The 20,438-nt window shown below is 40.8% G+C and overlaps 1 protein-coding gene across 2 annotated transcripts in view; it reads right to left on the bottom strand.

The window, feature by feature from the left end:
* Positions 1 to 20,438, bottom strand: part of LOC144678724 (biotinidase-like) — a 91,920-nt gene that overhangs the window by 14,890 nt on the left and 56,592 nt on the right. The window contains exons 1-2 of one of the 2 annotated variants that reach the window (XM_078538563.1): positions 7,172 to 7,533; positions 3,554 to 3,703 (exon numbers count right to left, since the gene is read on the bottom strand). In XM_078538563.1, the coding sequence (XP_078394689.1) occupies positions 3,554 to 3,703; positions 7,172 to 7,384 (363 nt within the window). In that variant the 5' untranslated portion in view covers positions 7,385 to 7,533. Of the gene's footprint in view, positions 1 to 3,553; positions 3,704 to 7,171; positions 7,534 to 20,438 lie in introns of those variants that run through there. The other variant, XM_078538564.1, reaches the window with a different exon arrangement.

The following is a 20,438-nucleotide window of genomic DNA, read 5'->3' on the forward strand; positions in this document are numbered from 1 at the left end:
GTCACAAAAGGCAGAATTCTATAATACTACTCTACAACCATAAACCAGTAGAGTAGAAATATGAGTACTTTTGTTTAACAACAGATTAAATTACTAATGTTTATTTTGTTGAGAGTAATGGCAGGTTGATTTTAACATGTCTCAATGTAAGCTAATGCACAATGGAAAATAAAATAGGAAACTGGTACACAGTGAAAGGGCAGATTATTATGGCACAGCTGATGGCAAATGCTGAGCTGCTCAAATCCCAGAGGGAAACTTGAAATAACTACCACAACTGTTTTGCAATTTGTTTTTTGATTTCTAGATGCATGCCTTGAATTCAATAGTAAAGAGCCTACCAAGACTTGGAGGATTTTATAAAACTAAATTAAACATTTATTAATGAAAGAAATAATTTTAATCACATACATAGGTCTATACATTACTACTATGATAACTCCTAGCTCCCCTAATTAATCTAACTCCCAGTTACACCTCCATTAAGGCACCAGTAAAAACAAAATAGATTTTAACAGATCCAGGCAAAGCACACGATACCCTGGACAGGAATATTCACAGTGAATTCTCTTAGCTTCGGTTCCTACAGGCAGCAGCTTAGTACATAGAGGCTGGAGGCTTTTCACACTAGTTAGATCTTAGAATGCCTTCTTTCCTTTCACATAACCTTATCTCCTTTATGCATGTTTCTCCCTTTTAAATGTAAATCCCATTGTTTCAATATGTCTTTGGACTTTACCTTTCTCGTAATAAAAGTCTTTCATAGTACCTATTTTATCAGTAAGCTTTGGGGAAAAATAAACATACTGTTTGGCTTATTCTGGCTACGTGTAACATTCACCCTCTCTTTGAAATGACTACTCTGGTTTATCTCATAATGCAAATTTCCCTTTTACACCTCACATTCTAAAACTCCAGCCATATTTACTTATTTAGCATTTCAAACCTAGCTTCTCTTTTGATGCATCAAAGCCTTCAGACCAGCAGTCTTTAATTCAATTAAGTTCCACATACACACTATCCAGACCCCACTATTCCTACTTTACAATAAATCCCAATAACCTAATAAAAATTATTATATTTTCATAACACAGGTAGACATAACTGATAGTTCACCAAGAAATAATGGTCAGTATGAAGCATATAGTTGAGTACTTTATGTGTCTTTGTGACATTTAAATTCAAGTTAAATCATGCCATCTTACCCTTATGTGTATCACTGGTGAGATCAGAGTTGGAAATTTTTCTTAAAACCGTTCTCCAGGATGTGCTCATTGCTGCAATTCTTAGTTCTTAGTTTTTACCCATCCTTAGTTTTCCTTGAAAGCAGCTAAGGCATAATTTCCCAATCCCCTGCTCTCAATGGGAAGCTGTGCTAACAGGGAACATGGATTGCAGAATTGGGACAATCATGTTGCAACATATTGGGCCCAGATCTTTTGGCAGTATTGCCATTGCATGCGAAAATTTTCCGACCCAAAGATATTAACCATTTTCAGCCAGGACTTCCAATCCCAACTGAAGCAGAAATCCATCAGCACAGCCTCTCCAGGCTAAGTCCAGTGAGTGCATGAGCGATGAAGGAAGGAGAGGGCACATCTCCTTTCTATGGCACTGCTGCTATATTCAGTTACATTTTTAAAGGTCCGGGTTCGTGAGGGGTAGATTGGTGAGTAGGTAGTTGGGTGAGTGAATAAGATGGGTAGGCGGGTGAGTGGATAGTCAGGGCAGGGGTTAGTTGTGTCGCCGTGGGGGTGGGGGGGTGGGGGGTGGTAGTTGTGTGTTTGGGGGTGTAGTTGATTGGTTGGGGAGGTAGTCAGGTCTAGTCAAGGGCATAGTTGGGTCAGGCAGTAGTCAGGTTGGGGGTGTAGTTGGGCGGTCATGTCGGGGTTTGGTCAGGTTGGGTTGGATGGGATAGTCGGGTGGTCAGGAAGGTTGATGGTGGCTGGTTGGGGGGTGGGGTGGGGTGTGGGTATGTTGTCAGTTATGACGCTCAGTTGACTTACCCAGCTGTTAGATCAGGCATTAAACAGCCTAACATTTCCACAGGATGTACATGGGCAAGCCCTGCCTATCACGCCCAACTCTCCACCCTAAGTTCAGGTCGGATACCTTCATGGAGGGTCCCAGACAGCAGGGGATAAACCCATTGGAAGTTTAACTTCCTCCTGCTATGACAAGGTAAGTCTGTGTGTCAGGACTTCCAGCAGGGTCCTGATGTACATCTTCCAACTTAAGTCCCATCTCCAATTATACAGAGACCAGAATAATGGGCCATTATTTCCTAAATGCTATTCCAGTAGAGAATTACCCCTATAATTAACTCCACTGATTTATCATTTTCAAGGAAAAATTGATTTGATTCATGGAGTGAAATCCCCCAAAATTCCATTAAAATTCCAGAAAATCCTGCAATCCCATGTAGTAAAGCCATTAATCAAGAGATGTAATTATAAATTCAGTTTGTGGAATGCAACCCCCAAAAATGTAGGTAAAATCCAAAAATCTTATTAAATGAAACAGAATTTAATTTCTCCAGTCACCATAACACAGTAGGCCTGCATATATTGTGTGGCTTTAGAAATCCTAACTTCAAAAGGATCCTAACTTCAAAAGGGTTGAAATAGGAATGATAAGACTGCTTTGAGGACTCGGAGCTGAAAGTGGCAGATAACAGAGATGTAAATGTGCTATCAAACTTGGACTGTGAGAATGAATGCAAGCATTAAATGAACGACTCCCAAATGAGTGTTCAGATCAGAAGAGAATTTTTCTCTACAAATAATGGAACTGCAAATCAGGCTCCCACAAAACCAAGTTAAAATTATCTATTGCTTTCAAAAAAGAATTAGGCAAGTTATTGATTAGGAATGGGGCTGATAAAATTGAGAAATGTTGATTTTTTTTTTAAACCTACAAATGTTAGAAATCTAAAATAAAAAGAAAAATGGTGGGAAATGCACAATAATCAGTCAACCTGTGAAAGAAGGAAGGAAGGATAATTTTTTAGCAGTTGACCATTCATTAATTTGGCTTAAAGGCCTTTCTTATACAAGTGCCCTTAACGTATTACTCTTCTTTTAATTAATGAAATAGTTTGGGAATCTCTACAAAATTGCACTCAGCGAAAAGCCTCACACACTGTGAGTGCATATTGAAATCTCTGTAATGGATTTCTGCCCATTAAGGAATGGATGGAAAATTATGGAGGGAGTACAACACAATTCCCAATATACACCCCCAGTGGAGAAGCCTCCATCTCAGGAGCATGATTTAGCAATATCATAGCAAAAAACCATTTTTAAAATACAAATGTTAATAATTTTCCACAAACATAGTTCGGCAGGGAATGTGTTGTAAAATTTAGAGAAATTTACAAAGTGATACCAATTCAAATATTCCAATCAGATGTCGAGCTTTTACAAAGTACTCTGGGGAAAATTGACATCAATGTTGCCTAAATGCTTCTAATTAAGAGTTCCAAAAGAGATATAAAAATTCCTAAGATATAACAAGATACTTAAATTAAGTGCAAACTCTGTATAGCTCCTACCTCTGTACCATTATATTCTGCTGGCTGCAGACAGGGATTCCATTGAACAACATTAGGATCTGGAATGGGCTCCAAATATGGAAACAAAGAAGTTCTGTTGGACTGAAAGCCATGGAGACCATCCTCTGGAAATACAATTATCTTAACTCCCTGTAGTATAGATAAAAAGAATAGTTTGATACACTAGCATGATCACAATTATAAAACCCCTAAAATATAATGTACAACTGTAACGATCATTTTGTCAGGACAGTGCTGTTACAGTACTTATTGCAGGATAGTGCTAATGTTTTAGTACAGCCCAGTACTTATTGGCAGGATAATGCTAATGTTATACTGTGCTTGCAAAGCCCATCCCCATATCAAACTAACAACTAATATAAGCAACAAGTGGAACTGTGCTGTACTAAGTTACACATCAATATGAGGCAGCTAAGTGGTCATGAGTGTCGCTAAGGATAGGAACCAAACCAAATTTAAACTTAAAGTGGGGCATTTGCAGTACGCATTGGCACTTTTCTTTAATGAAAGGGGTGAATTATTCTTTTGTGCATGCAGGCCGTCTCAAATGGTCAATGGTTCAGGCTCGACTATTTTTAAAATTCATTCATGGGTTGTGGGCGTTTCTGGCTAGGCCAGCAATTATTGCCCATGACAACGTGGTGGTGAGCTGCCTTCTTGAACCGTTGCAGCCCCTGTGGTGTAGGTACACCCAGGGTGCTGTTAGAGAGGGATTTCCAAGATTGACCCAGTGACAGTGAAGGAACGGCAACAAATGCTGGCCTTAACAGTGACACTCACATTTCATGAAAGAATGAACAAGAAGTATTGGGACCACTGCTCTTATTGATAGATCATAATAACCTGGACTAGGCATCATTTCAATGCAGATGATGCAAAGTTCAGAAATGTAGTAAACAGTGCCGAGGATAGTATGTATAATAGGATAGTACGGACAGAGATATGGCAGATGACATTTAATGCAGAATAGTCTGAAGACTGATAAATTTTGGCTGGAAGAATGAGGAGAGACGATATGAACTCAATGGTACAATTTTAAAGAGGTTACAGTTACCGACAGCCCTACTAGTATATATTCTGTTTGTACACAAGTTTTTGTAGGTGACAGGGGAAGTTGAGAAGAATGTTAAAAAGCCTTACAGGATTCTGGGTTTTATAAATAGAAGCATAGAGTACAAAAACAAGGAAGTTATACCAAACATTTAAAAACACTGCTTAGGCTTAACATATGAGGAACGTTTGAGGACTCTGGGTCTATACTCGATGGAGTTTAGAAGGATGAGGGGGGATCTGATTGAAACTTACAGAATACTGAAAGGCCTGGATATAGTGGACTTGGGGAAGATGTTTCCATTAGTAGGAGAGTCTAGGACCCGAGGGCACAGCCTCAGAGTAAAGGGAAGACCTTTTAGAACAGAGATGAGGAGAAACTTCTTTAGCCAGAGAGTGGTGAATCTATGGAATTCATTGCCACAGAAGGCTGTGGAGGCCAGGTCATTGAATGTATTTAAGACCGAGATAGATAGGTTCTTGATTGGTAAGGGGATCAAAGGTTACGGGGAGAAGGCGGGAGAACGGGGTTGAGAAACTTATCAGCCATGATTGAATGGCGGAGCAGACTCGATGGGCCGAATGGCCTAATTTCTGCTCCTATGTATTATGGTCTTATGGAAGCATGACAAGGCATTAGATAGGGTGAGGAGATGAAGTAAAATGGTACAAGAGATATGAAACCTCAGTTATATGGAGAGACTAGAGAAGCTGGGATTGATCTCCTTAGGGCAGAGAGGTTTAGGGTGAGATTTGATGGAGATGATCAAAATTTTGTTGAATTTTGATAGAGTAAAAAGGACAAACTATTTCCATGTGCTCTACACAGCAACGTATTCTATACTAATAATGTCCAGTTTCCCTGTGGCCATTTCATCTGCTTAGCTAGTTTCTCAAATGAAATAAATAATGCTTCAATATCTTTTCCCTCAAACTTTGGAAGAACTTGTACAAATTTCCCCACTGGGTTCTACTCTGAAGTTAAGTCCTTCCTCACCCACTGGCGTCTTGTTTTTAGCTGCAAACATTCTCAGTTGGAATTCTCTCTTTTTTCCTCTTTCCTCTTTCTCTATCTTCGCAATTTCTAATTCATTTTCCTGTTTTCTTTCTCTCTCCTGCCTTTCCACCTTTTAAAAGCCATCTCTCTGACCTTTGCTTCTAATTCGAGTTTTTCCAGTTCCTTTGCTTGTTCAAATTTAAGTGTCTTCATTTGTAACTGAAGTCTCATCCTCACTACCTCCATCTGTGACTCACTAGTGTCAGGTTGCACTTCCAACTGTAGATGCTGTAGTATACTTTTAATTATATCTGATTTCCTCACCCCCACAGGTAACCCCAATTTTAACTTATCTGCCAACTCTGTTAACTTACTCTTGGTTATTTTTTCCAACCTAATGAGAGTTATATCTTCTACTCCCAGACAAGTCTTAGCAATTGCCAAAGTCATCTTGCAGTCTCACTACTTCTAAAATACCTCATCAACTCCTGAATTCAAAATGCTTCTTGTACTCATAACCTTAAGATTCACCAATTCCAAACCAATCAAGGAATTATAAATATTATCCTGCCAAGAGCCCCCCTTTGTTATGACACATCAGTTGGTAAAGGCTGAGTTATTTAAAATCTCAGAGGGAAACTTTAAACAACTGTCATAACCTATATTTTCAATTGGTATGTTTGAGATGCAACTCTGAATTCAGAAATGAAACCATCAAGCCTCCAGGGGTTCTTAATAAAAATTAAATTAAACATTTATTAATTTTACAAGGTATTCAACACATACGCATCTACAAATTACTACCATAATAACTATTAAACAAATCCCCAAATTAATCACTCCTAAAATCTTCCCCAAGGCAACAATAACCCATAGACTTTAAACAGACACCAGGCAAAGCATATTTTATCTTACAAATTCAAAGTGAGGTTCCTTTCAATTCGTTTCCTTTGCAGACAGTTGTGGTCTTACAGGTGCTTAAATCTTACATGCCTCCAACTTCCACACACAAAACTCTTCTGTATATACCTAACCTTTTCTTTGAATGCAAATTCTCATTGCATCACCAGGCCCAATGAACTCCATCTCCTCTAACAATAAAATCCCTTTCATAATACCAATTTTATTAATAATATAAACATTGTTTGGTGTTTCCTAGCTAGGTGCAAGATTTCACCCACAGCCTTTGAATGGTTTATTCAACAAAATGCAAATGTCCCCTCTACCTTACTGTTTACATCTCAAACCACTATACATCAAAGCACTAGACTGGCTGTCTTTAATCCAATTAAGCCACACACAGACACACGCGCAGGCACAGACCCTACTACAAGTCCAATTAAAAGTAATTTCCAATAATAACATATACATTAATATCTCTTCATAACACGCCTAAATGTTCTTATTCCTTTGGAAACATTTTGCTACAAACTCCTGTGTTTATTTTCCTAATCCCTGACATTATCTGCTTATAATTCAGACACACTTAATAAGAGTAAATGAATGTTTTGTGCTGAATAAGCAGATTAAGCTTGAGAAAGTTGCTTTACCTGTTTGCTTGCTACATGGACTTGCTCTTGGTAGATGTCCAGGTTTTTCTGCATAAGCTTCATTGCCTCCTCATGTGTAGAAGGGATCTTTGAACTTGGATTCAGCACTGTCGGGTGTTCATAGACTGCTGCGGTGTAGAAATCCAGCCCCCATACCGGGATTACAAAGCATTGCCCCACCAACAACAGCCACCTCAAGCAAAATGCCTCCATGTCTGAATCTTTTATGTTTCAGTGCAATAATAAGTGACAGCACCAAACTTCCGAGATTAGCCTGAATATTTATACTTGGAATGTTGCTCAGCAGTTAATATCAAATGTGTTCTTTGCAAGAGAGGTGTGGTCAGAAATTATCTGACCACCCCAGCATCATCGCTTGTTCATTGTGCAGAATTGCACTCTAGCTTTGTAAACAGTTTATCAGCTGAACGCCACGTGGAGCAACTGTTGGCATTGACTAACATTCCATAGACTTTACTGCACTTTTTTAACAGCTTCCTTTTGCTTACCACAGCAGTGTTTCCAGTCATTGTTAAAGTCCAAATGTGCAAGATTTTATGTCTATTTCTATTGTTGTTTGAACCAGTTGCAGCTGGGCCTTTTCAATAAGTTTGTCAGCTGAAGTAAATAAGTGAAACAGTTAAAATAATATCTCTAATTTATTATCATGAAGCTTAACTGCAAATCATGGGAACAGTAACAAAAAGTAAAATGCAGTTGTTCATTCTCTACATAATTATGTTAAAAAAAACACACTAGTCAACTTTTGAAAATTCATGGTTACAATAAAATTAGATACAGCCTTCTGAAATTGAGCTCAAGGTTCATGGCTAGTTGTGCAAGACAACACTAAAATTGGAGAGTAAATTGTGAGGAAATGGAGCTTGAGTTTTAAAAGGTTGGCAAATGTGAAATGAAACATGCATACTGGCTTACAAGCCTTAGAAAGACTAACAGCTTCAAAACAGCTGATATATCCTTCAGTTTCTAACTCAAAAAGCAATTATATAATATATATGCACAAAATATAATTCTTAAAAAAAAAACAGAAAAAAGCCCTGAATAACAACCTGTGTCCAAGTCCCTTCCCTCGAAGGGACTGAGTGAGTGAAATTCCTTTCTATTCTATTCAATTTCACGATTTTTATACTTGTTTTGAGATTACATTCCAAAATTTCATTTGTTTTTCATTGGATGTTGCAACCCAATGGCCTCATATATGATGTATGAAAAGCCATGACACTTAGATTTAGTTCCTCCGGTCCCCTGCAGGATAATGGTGAACAAGACTCCGCTATTGGCCCCGGTCCATCGCAACTCTTTCGCTCCAGCCCGGATCATCTCCCGCTGTTGAAGGTCCTCCTCAAATGTACTTTGCCAGGTCGTCTTTGGCCAGCCCCACCTTCTTCTTCCATTTGATGGTATCCATTTTATTGCCATTCTGTACCCCTGGGAGGCAAAATACATGTCCTGCCAGTCTCAGTTGTCTTTCCGTCACAATGGCCCGGAGGCACTTCTGACCAGTTCTCTGCAGCACTTCTTCATTGGTGATTTTGACTCTCCATGTGATGCCCAGGATCTTACATAGCCAATACTGGTGAAAGATGTTCAACTTACATGGCACCTTTACTGTTCTCTTCCATGTCTCATGTCATAGATTGCAGTTTCTACTACTGTGGGCATATAGAATCACAGCTTCATGGTCTTGTTAATGGTGTTGGTGCCCAGACTGTGTGGAATCGCTGGAAGATTGACGCTGCTTTGCTAATTCTTGTGTGGACATTGATGTCTACATCACCCTCCCTGGAGATGTTGCTCCCTAGGTAGGGGAAGTGGTCGACATCCTCGATGTTCTGTTGCCTGATGGTGATGGGAGGGCCTTGTTGCCGTCTAGTCATCATTGTCTTGGTCTTCTCACAGCTGAGACATGGACCAACCTTGGCTCTGCGACTCACAAGACTGTCATGTCTTGAAGCACGCATCTGATTCATCGGCAAGCAAGGCTATGTCATCTACAAAATCCAGGCCTGTCAACCAGTGGCATTGCCATGGGATGCTAAAGTTTGCACTCACCATCACCTTCCTCATGATGAGATCAATAATCAAGAGGAAATTTTGAATGGGGAGAGCAATGCAGCTTTACCATACTCCTGTGATGATGTTGAAGGAGTCCATGGTGCCCGTGCTGGTCTTGATGCAACAGCTGGAGTCACGCTATAAGACTTTGAAGATGTTAATATACCGCTCCGAGATTTCACACTGTCTTGCGGTGTACCAGAGTGACTGCCAGTTGATGCTATTGAAAGCTTTCTTGAGATCAATGAAGTTGATAACAAGTGGTTTCTAATATTCTAGGCCCTGCTCAATGATGTTCCTGAGCATAAAGATCTGTTCACTGCATCTGCCATTCCGGAAAGCTGCCTCACCTTCAGGTACTGTCTACTTCTGTTTTCAATCTGTTGGGGAGCACCATGCTGAAGACCTTGCCAGGTATTGAAAGCAGTTATGTCCCTCCAGTTGTTGTAGTTGCTGAGGTTCCCTTTCTTTGGCAGCTTGATGAGTATACCTCACCTCCAATCACCTGGGACATCCACCACAATCCAGATGTTGTTGAACGTGTCCGTGAATTCTGTTGTGACAATTTCTTGTCAATTTTCAATAGCTCTGCTGGGATCTCATTGATACCAGGTGCCTTGTTCTTCTTTAGGCTCTAGATGGCTCTTTGGATCTCTGACCTGGCAACTTCTTCCAGGCTGGCATTCAACTGTTAAGGTGTGGTGCTATTGTTGTACTCAAAAGTGGAGCTGGGATTGGCTGTTTGAGGATGATCTGAAAGTGTTCCACCTACCTCATCCCCTGCTGCTTGTCTTTCAATAGCATCCTGCCAACCTTGCCCTTGATTGGTACAATGGTGTTGCTTCTTTCCCCAATCAGTTCCTGTACGATCCTGTACAATGTCTTGCAGTCATTCTGATTTGCTGCTGCTTGCGCCTCACTGCCTTTTAACTCTATCCATCCTCATTTCTCTCTCCTGCGGCCCCTCCTCATGGTTTTATCCAGTCTTCCGTACTTCTTATAATCTTCTCTTCTTTGCTCATTATTCTTTTCCTGGTCCCTCTTGCTCTTCACCAGCTTTCTTTCATCAATCAACTTCTATATTGAGTCAGTGATCCATCATTCTTTGTTGGTTCCCCTCCCCTGCCCAATGATATCTTCTGCACTTTCCTTAATCCCTCTTTTGAAGATTTCCCACTGTTCCTCAATGTTGTCTGGCTTTATTAGTACTTTGAATCTGTTGGAGATGGCCAGCTGGAAACTGGCTGATGTGTCCTCGTCCACAAGTTTTTCCATTGCAAATGGCCTTTGTGACTTCATGATCTTTGCAGCCTTCTTCAGCTTCAGGTGGATCTTGCCTAACATAGGTGGTGGTCAGATCCTACATCAGCACCATGACACATCCGAACATCTTGTAGGGATGCTCTTTGCTGCTGATACATATATTGTCAATCTTGTTCAGGGTGTTACCATCTGGAGACCTCCATGTCTTTTTGTAGCTGTGCTTGTGCTTGAAAGAAGGTATTCCCAATACTGAGCCCATTGCTGTTGCAGAAGGCCACCAGATGCTCACCATATCCATTGAGCATGCATGCTGGCCTATGAGGCGTGATTGTACTGTTCAGTCCTCACCAGTTGCCATTGAGATTACCATTGAAGTCACTGACCAATAGCTTGATATCATAGCTGGGTACCTCAACCAGCATGTCCTGGAATGGGTGGTAGAATTCATCTTTCTCCTACTCTGCCTGTTTCTGTTGTCATGAAATGAATAATTTTCATAATATTATTGTGGTTTATTTGTAAAATAGGTTTATGAGTGTGAGTGGAGATGGTTCTGTCTGTGTGATTTAATTAAATTAGAGTCAGATAGGCTGCAAGCTTGAAATTATCAAATGAATTTAGGGGTAAAAGTAATTTGAAATACTAATGAGTAAACATGGATGAGGGCTTAGCGTGTAAGGTGTGAAGGAAATTTGCATTTTTAGATAAGTGAAGGTGTTGTTTGGGTTTCAAAGAGATGGTAGGATGTTTACAACTAATGAGATGAATAGGGAAAGGTTATTATGTTAATTTTTCCTGAAACATACTGACCATATTGGCAACATGAAAGTTTTTTACATTATGGGAAAAGTACATTTCTAAAGAGACACAGAACCATGGACTTTATAGATTAAAGAGGGAGAAACAAAAATAAAGAAGGAAGGAAGGTGATGTTGTGGGTCCATATAAGATCTAACAGGAGTGTGTGGAACAGCCTCGGGGAAGCCTCCAGCCATTTTTGAAAAAGTATGCTATGTCTAGTAACTAAAGTTGGAGAAAAGCCTTTGGAATTCCACTGTCAATTGGGTGCTATGGCTAGCTTGCTATTTAAATTAAAAATGCATTTTGGACTGTTGCCTTTGAGGGGGTGTGTAATTGGGAGTCAGATTAATTAGGAATTATGGGCAGAAATTTCCCCCCGTCGGGGGGGTTGTGCGGGGGCAGGTGCGAATCTGATTGGCGCCCCCAATTGGAGCCGCCCCGCCATTTTAAGGCCCGCCCAAAGTGATGCACTCCCAGAAGCCCTGTGCGGGCAGTGGGGTGGGAGGGGGGGGAATTCCCTGAGTTGGGGCCTGTGCTCTTTCGCGCATGTGTACAGAACATTGAAGAGAGATTTTTAAAAAATTAAGAACATGTCCCTTCATGTGAAACTGTCAAGAGCTATTAATTTTTTCAAAATATTTTATTTAATTAATAAACCCTTCATGAAACCTCATCCCGCCTGTGGATGAGGTTTCATGAAAAATGTAAAGGCCGCCTTTATGAATGGGCAGCATTCTTAACAACATTAATTACTTTCTTAATGGCCTTAATAGGCCTTTGACAGTTCGGTGGACACGCAGCCGAGTCGACTGCGCACCCACCAAACTGACAATCTAAATGATGTGCGGTGATGTCGGGACGCACGCCTGACGTCACTGTGCATCATTTTATGTGTCGGTGAGCGGGCCCTGCCCCCGCTCGCCGACCCAAAAATTCTTCCCTATGGAATTTGTTATAGTATTAAGTAACTGTAATCTTATGCATGTGCTTGAAATTTTTTTTTTGTTAATAACTGTTTTAATTCAATTTTTAAAAATCCATAAAGGTGTTAGTGGACTCATTGCTTCTGAATTCAGTGCCAAAATCTTCTCATAATAAATACAAATTGCAAAACTGTTGTGACAGCATGGCCAAGTTTCTCTTGTGGATTTGGTCCACCTGGCACACATCACCTGCCATGTAATAACAAAACTGGGGCCTCTTTGCGGGATTTAAAAACTTCCTTGATTGGTTTGGAGTTGGCGGATCATAAGGCTACGGCTACGAGAAGAACATTGAACTCAGGATTTGGCGTTGAGGGATTTTAAAGTGGTGAGACTGAAAAAATAATTTTATCCATAGCTAAGGCTTTTCTGGGAGCAGAAGACATAACTCTTGATTGTTTTCCAAAAAGTATCTAAAGGTAGGTTAGCAGAATTGGAAGATAATTTGCAGTTGAAGTCCACTGTAGGGGCAAAGAAAGCAGGCATAATTGAAGTGATAGCAAAGCATTTGAAATTTGAAGGGATACCTGAAACTAGTGAGTCACAGCTGGAGGTAGCGAGAATTCAGTCACAAATGAAGAAGCCTGAACATGAACAAGCAATGGAAATGAAAAAAAAACTGGAATTGTAAAGGCTAGACGCAGAGGAAAAGGAAAGAGAAAGGGATCTCAAAGGGAGCAAGCAGAAAGGCAGGAGAGAGAAAGAAAACAGGAAAGGGAATTGGCACTGGAGAAATTAGCAAGGGAGGAAAGAGAGGAGAGGGAGAGAATGTCGGCTTAAAAAGCTGTAAGTTAAAAAAGAGATCTCCAAGGCTGAGGGCGGTTCTGAGGATTAAGTGACCACTTCCAGTCTAAAGCCCAGTGGGGAGATGTTTAAAATTATGTAGGCTCTTCTGAGCCTTTTTGAGGAAAGAGATGTAGAGGCACTTTTTATCTCACTTGAGAAGATAGATATGCAAATGAAATGGTCACAAGAAACCTGGACATTCCCTTCACAGTCTTGGTTGGTAGGTAGAGCTCATGAGGTTTATGGTTCACTGTCAGAAGAAGTATCGGTGAGTTATGATGCAGTAAAAAAGGCTATTTTGAGTGCATATGAGTTGGTTCCTGAGGCATACAGGCAGAAATTTAGGAATATAAGGAAATTGCCTGGTCAAACTTATATTGAGTTTGAGAGAGTAAAACAAAGTAATTTTGGGCGATGGATACAGGCAGTAAAGGTAGGACAACATATGCAGCTCTTAGAGAAGTAATTCTTTTAGAAGAATTTAAAGATTCAATTATTTCGGTAGTGAGAACTCATGTGGAGGTACAGAGGGTTAAAATGGTAAGACACGCAGCAGAGATAACTGATGCTTATGAGTTAGATCTAAACCTTTCTCTTGTCACCCTTCTAAATCCAAGAAAGATAGGAAATGGGAAGGTGAAAGGAAGGTAGTTAGTTAAGGAAGAGAAGGAGTAGGTGGAAATTCTCAGGAAGTTTTTTTCTCAGATCAGGAAGAAAGATGCTGAGGGTTGAAGTCACACTTAAAAATGGAGGTGTTTTCATTGTAATAGGGTTGGGCATAAAGTCAATGTGTTGGAGGTTACAGGGAAAATCTATTGCAGTAGTTTGAATGCTGCTAAATTCTGGAAACAAGAATACTGTGTGTTCTGAGATTCAGGCACAGGAAAAAAAACAGTGGTTTGTATGCAGGTAAAGCAGGAAGAATCAGTGATAGGTAAAGAAGTGGGAATGTGTTCATAATTTACCCATGGGAGTTCTGAAGAAACAGATACATTTAAATATTTTGTATGTGAAGGGAATGTCTTTCCATGTGTATAGGGTGAAGTAGGCAAAGATATTAAAATTTTAAGAGACACAGGGGCTAATCAATCCTTAATGTTAAGGGTTAGGAATATTTGTTGTTCAGAGGAAATACTGCAGGAAAAAGTGATAATAAAGGGAATTCATGGCAAAACAAAAAATATTCCATTGTGTAAGGTAAATTTAAAGAGTAAGTAGAAAACAGGTGAGATGATTGTTGGAGTAATGGGAAAAATGCCCATTGCAGGGTTCAATTTATTTTAGGTAATGATACAGCTGGGTCACATATTGGTGATGCCTACAGGTAGTTGAGCAGCCTGTGGAGGTGCATTCAACAGGGGTGTTGCAGGAAGAGTATCCTGGATTGTTTCCAGATTGTATAGTAATGAGATCACAAATTCACAGGTTAAAACAGGAAGAGGAGGAATTTAAAAGGAAGGGAAAAGATGCTGATATCCAATTAGCTGATACTATCTTTGATAAGGTTGTTCAGGGAGACAGAATGGAGGAGAATGAAGCTAAAGTGTTTAGTTCAGTTAAATTGGCAGAGTTACAGCAGAAGGATCCACGAATGAAGTAGTTATATCAGACAGCTTTCTCAGAAACAGAGGCAGAATGTATTCCAGAATGTTATTACCTTAATGAGGAAGTGGAGGCCATCTCATGTTTCAGTGGATGAAAAATGGATGGTAGTGCATCAGATAGTTATACCATCTAGGTATAGAAATGAGATATTAAGAGTAGCTCATGAAATTCCAATAGGGGGACATTTAGGAATTAAGAATATCCAGGCAAAAATACAGAAACATTTCTATTGGCCTGGATTGTATAAAGATGTAGTCAAATTATGTGGAACATGTCACACATGTCAGGTGACAGGAAAACATCAAGAAGTGTTTAAACCGGCACCTTTAATTCCAATTCAAGCATTTGAGCAACCTTTCACGAGGGTCATGAATGATTGTGTAGGGCCCATCCCCAAGGCTAAAAATGGAAATCAATATTTGCTGACAATAATGGATGTGGCTGCAAGGTTTCCAGAAGTGATACCTTTGTGAAATATTATAGCAAAGAGAATTATGGAAGAGTTGGCTAAATTATTTACCAGATATGGTTTACCAAAAGATATACAATTGGATCATGGTTAAAATTTCATGTCACAGCTATTTAAGGAAGCAATGAACAGTTTGGGGATAAAACAGTTTAAGTCAACAGCCTTTCATCCTGACTCTCAAAGTGCTTTGGAAAGATGGCATCAAACTTTAAAAACTATGATGAGAGCTTATAATCAAGAATATCTACCGGATTGGGTTGGGGAATTTCATTCTTCTTACTTGCTATTAGGGATGCTCCTAATGCATCAACTGGATTTAGTCCTTTTGAATTAGTCAATGGTCATGAGGTAAGGGGACCACTTAAGTTGATTCGAGAGAAGTTAGTGGATCAGAATTCGAAAACTACTCTCCTGGATTATGTGACAAACTTCAGAGAAAGATTGAACAGATCATGTGAGTTAGATAAGGAACATTGTAAGATATCACAGCAGGTGATGAAGGAGAAGGAAGTTAAGAGAGCTACAACAGCGGGACTTTGCAGTATAAATCAACACGTGAAGGGGAGAGAGAGCAGCGAGACTTCGGAGTATAAATCAGCACGAGAAGGGGAGAGAGAGTGGTGAGAGTTCGGAGTATGAGGCTGAGAGGTATATGAATAGCACATTCAGGCCATACCACTGATTAAGGGCCTGGAGCAAAGGAGCATAAAAATAGTGCTAGAAGTGGTGAGAGTTTGAGAGTAGAGGTGACTGAGGGAGTCAGTGAGGAAGGAGGAGGTAACCCTATCCTTTTCTACCTTTCTTCAGAAATAAGAGCAGTGGCCTTGGTAAGTAGGACCTGGTGAGCAAATTAGAAAAGTGTAATATTTTAAACCAAGTAGCTATACTTGGATTTAAATGAGAAGCACCAGGAATAAGGGAAATTTTGGGCTGATATAATAAAGTAATATAAATAATCCAAAGTAGAATAACGTTAATTTAAGGGAAGTAGAGTTAAGATGTGGCAGGGCAGTTCAGTCAAGTGGAATGCATGTCCTGTAATACGTGCAAAGTCATGGATGCTACCATAAGACCATAAGACATAGGAGCAGAAATTAGGCCATTCGGCCCATCGAGTCTGCTCCGCCATTCAATCATGGCTGATAAGTTTCTCAACCCCATTCTCCCGCCTTCTCCCCGTAACCTTTGATCCCCTTACCAATCAAGAACCTATCTATCTCGGTCTTAAATACATTCAATGACCTGGCCTCCACAGCCTTCTGTGGCAATGAATTCCATAAATTCACCACTCTCTGGCTAAAGAAGTTTCTCCTCAGGTCTTCCCTTTACTCTGAGGCTGTGCCTTCGGGTCCTAGTCTATCCTACTAATGGAAACATCTTCCCTATGTCCACTCTATCCAGGCCTTTCAGTGTTCTGTAAGTTTCAATCAGATCCCCCCTCATCCTTCTAAACTCCATCGAGTATAGACCCAGAGTCCTCAAACGTTCCTCATATGTTAAGCCTTTCATTCCTGGGATCGTTCTCGTGAACCTCCTCTGGACCCTCTCCAGGGCCAGCACATCCTTCCTGAGATATGGGGCCCAAAATTGCTCACAATATTCTAAATGTGATCTGACCAGAGCCTTATAAAGCATCAGCAGCACATCCCTGCTTCTATATTCTAGTCCTCACGAAATAAATGCCAACATTGCATTTGCGTTCCTAACTACCGACTCAACCTGCAAGTTAATCTTAAGAGAATCCTGGACTAGGACTCCCAAATCCCTTTGCACTCCAGATTTCTGAATTCTCTCCCCATTTAGAAAATAGTCTATGCCTCTATTCTTCCTACCAAAGTGCATGACCTCACACTTCCCCACGTTGTATTCCATCTGCCACTTCTTTGCCCATTCTCCCAGCCTGTCCAAATCCTTCCGCAGCCTCCCCGCCTCCTCAATACTACCTGTCCCTCCACCTATCTTTGTGTCATCTGCAAATTTAGCCAGGATGCCCTCAGTTCCTTCATCTAGATCATTAATGTATAAAGTGAAAAGTTGTGGTCCCAACACTGACCCCTGCGGAACTCCACTAGTCACCGGCTGCCATCCTGAGAAGGACCCCCTTATCCCCACTCTCTGCCTCCTGCCAGACAGCCAATCTTCTATCCATACTAGTACCTTGCCTCTGACACCATGGGCTCTTATCTTACTGAGCAGCCTCCTGTGCAGCACCTTGTCAAAGGCCTCCTGGAAGTCCAAGTAGATAACATCAATTGGCTCTCCTTTGTCTAACCTACTCGTTACCTCCTCAAAGAATTCTGACAGATTTGTCAGGCATGACCTCCCCTTGATGAAACCATGCTGGCTTTGCCCTATCTTATCCTGCACTTCCAAGTATTCTGAAATCTCATCCTTATTAATGGACTCTAAAATCTTACCAACAACCGAGGTCAAGCTAATCGGCCTGTAATTTCCCGTCTTTTGCCTCACTCCCTTCTTAAACAGGGGGGTTACATTAGCAATTTTCCAGTCCTCTGGGACCCTCCCTGACTCCTGTGATTCCTGAAAGATCACCACTAACGCCTCCACTATCTCTTCAGCTATCTCCTTCAGAACTCTGGGGTGTAATCCATCTGGTCCAGGTGATTTATCCACCTTCAGACCTTTCAGTTTTCCTAGCACCTTCTCCTTGGTAATGGCCACCATACTCACCTCTGCCCCCCGACTCTCTTGAACTTTGGGGATGTTACTTGTGCCTGTTGCCCTAGACAACCACGCAGGAAGTGCTGTCAGCTGCAGAAACTTGAGCTCCGGATTTCAGAGCTCGAGCGACGGCTGGAGTCACAGTGACGCATCCAAGGGGCTGAGAGCTACGCGGATAGCACATTCAGAAAGGTGGTCATACCGCAGACTAAGGGTCCGGAGACAGAGGGGAATTGGGTGACCACGAGGTCGTCCAAGAGAACTAGACAAGTAGTGCAGGAGTCCCCTGGGGTCCCGTTCTCAAATCGGTTTTCCATTTTGGAAGCTGGTGAGGGCGCCAGTTCCTCAGAGGAGAGCAGTCAGAGCCAAGTTTGTGGCACCATGAGCGGCTCAGCTGTACAGGATGGCAGGAAGGAGAAAGAAAGAACAATAGTGATAGGGGATTCATGGCATCAGACAGGCGTTTCTGTGGCCGTAGATGTGACTCCAGGATGGCATGTTTCTCCCCTGATGCCAGAGTCAAGGATGTCACAGAGCAGCTGCAGGACATTCTTCTGGGGGGGCGTGAACAGCCAGAGTTCATGGTCCACATTGGTATATCAATGACTTAGATATGAAGGGGATGTGGTCCTGCAATCAGAATTTAGGGAGCTAGGTAGAAAATTAGCAAGAACGACCTCATATGTAGTAATCTTCAGATTATTCCCAATGCCACATGCCAGTGAGTACAGAAATAGGAGGATAAGGCAGATGAATGTGTGGCTGGTAAGATGGTGCAGCAGGGAGGGCTTTAGATTCCTGGGACACTGGACTGGCCCTGGGGGAGATGGCACCTGTACAAACTGGACGGGTTGCACCTGAACAGAGCTGGGACTGAGTTCCTTGCGGAACTTTTGCTAGTGCTCTTGGGAGGGCTTTAAACTAACTTGGCAGGGATGTGGGAATCAAGAGAAAATATTAGAGAGGAATACCAGGGTGCACAAAATACTGAGAGGGACACATAGTAATAGTATTGAGAATAATAAGTTAATAGGTAAAGTTGAGGTATGGGAGAAAGTGACAAAATCTAAATCAGGGTTACTATGCATGTATATGGATGGAGAAGAGATTTACAAGAATGGTTTCGGGGATGAGAAACCTCAGTTATGAAAATAGATTGAAGAGGTTGGGACTGTTCTCCTTGGAGAGGAGAAAGCCAAGAGGAGATTTGATAGAGGTGTTCAAAATCATGAGGGGGCTGGACAGAGTAGACAGGGAGAAGCTGCTCCCACTCGTAAAATGATCAAGCATGAGAGGGCACAAATTTAAAGTGATTTGCAAAAGGAGCAAATGTGACGTCAGAAAAAACTTTTTCACACAACAAATGGTTCAGGTCTGGAATGTACTGCCTAGAAATATGGTGGAGGCAGGTTCAACAGAGGAATTCAAGAGGGCAATAGATGATTATTTGAATAGAAACAATGTGCAGGGGTACGGGGAAAAGGCAGGACAATGGCACTAGATCATAATGCTCATCTGAAGAGCCAGTGCAGACATGATGGGCCAAATGGCCTCCTTCCGTGTTGCTAAAATGCTGTGATTTTATGATTTTGGAATAAGTGTTAGTTTTATTACCGGTATTGGGTGAACTATTAAGGGCAAGGTTTAGTGGGCCTTACAGAATTGAAAAGAATCTGAGTGAAGTAAATTATTTAATAAATACTATAGATAGAAGAAAAGAGCAGAGGGTTTGTCATGTGAATATGCTTAAAGAGTACTTTGACATGGAAGATGACCAAAAGGAGGTATTAGTGTTGGTAGATAAAAGGAAAGAGGTAGAAATGAAAGACCTGAAATTGATTTTCCTCTAAACAAATTGAATAATGAGGGGGTACTTGAAAATTTAAAAGTAATATTGAGTTACCTTCCATTGTAATTTGGAGAAGTTATTGCAGACACACAAAGCTATTTGTGGGAATAAGCTGGGGAGGTCAAGTTTAGCTACACATGAATGTAGATGTGGGTGATTCATTTTCAATAAGGCAACATCCTTATAGATTAAGTCCAGCAAAGTTATCACAAGTGCAGAAAGAAATTGAATCATGTTTCAAAATGATATCATTGAACCTAGTTGCAGTAACTGGAGTTTGCCTATTGTGATGGTACCAAAACCGGATGGAACACAAAGACTGTGTGGATTATCAAAAAATAAATGCAGTGACAAAAATGGATTCATATCCTATTCCACTGTTGGAAGATTGCAATGAGAAAGTGGGGCAATCAAAGTTTATCACGAAGATTGACTTGCTGAGAGGATATTGGCAAGTACCGTTATCAGAGAGAGCAAAGGAGATATCAGCTTTTGTAATGCTAGATGAACTATATCAGTTTAAAATTATGCCATTTGGTATGAAAAATGCACCAGCAACATTTCAAAGACTGACAAAGTAATTGCAGGGCTGAGCAATTGTGCTGTTTATATTGATGATTTGATAGTTTTCAGTCAAACATGGGAGGAGCATTTACAACATCTGAAAGAACTGTTTGATTGACTACAAGAAGCTAATTTGGTCGTGAACTTGGCTAAGAGTGAGTTTGCAAAAGCGCAAGTTACATATCCAGG

Source organism: Cetorhinus maximus, chromosome 3 (genome assembly GCF_964194155.1).
Source record: "Cetorhinus maximus chromosome 3, sCetMax3.hap1.1, whole genome shotgun sequence".
Lineage (NCBI taxonomy): Eukaryota > Metazoa > Chordata > Chondrichthyes > Lamniformes > Cetorhinidae > Cetorhinus > Cetorhinus maximus.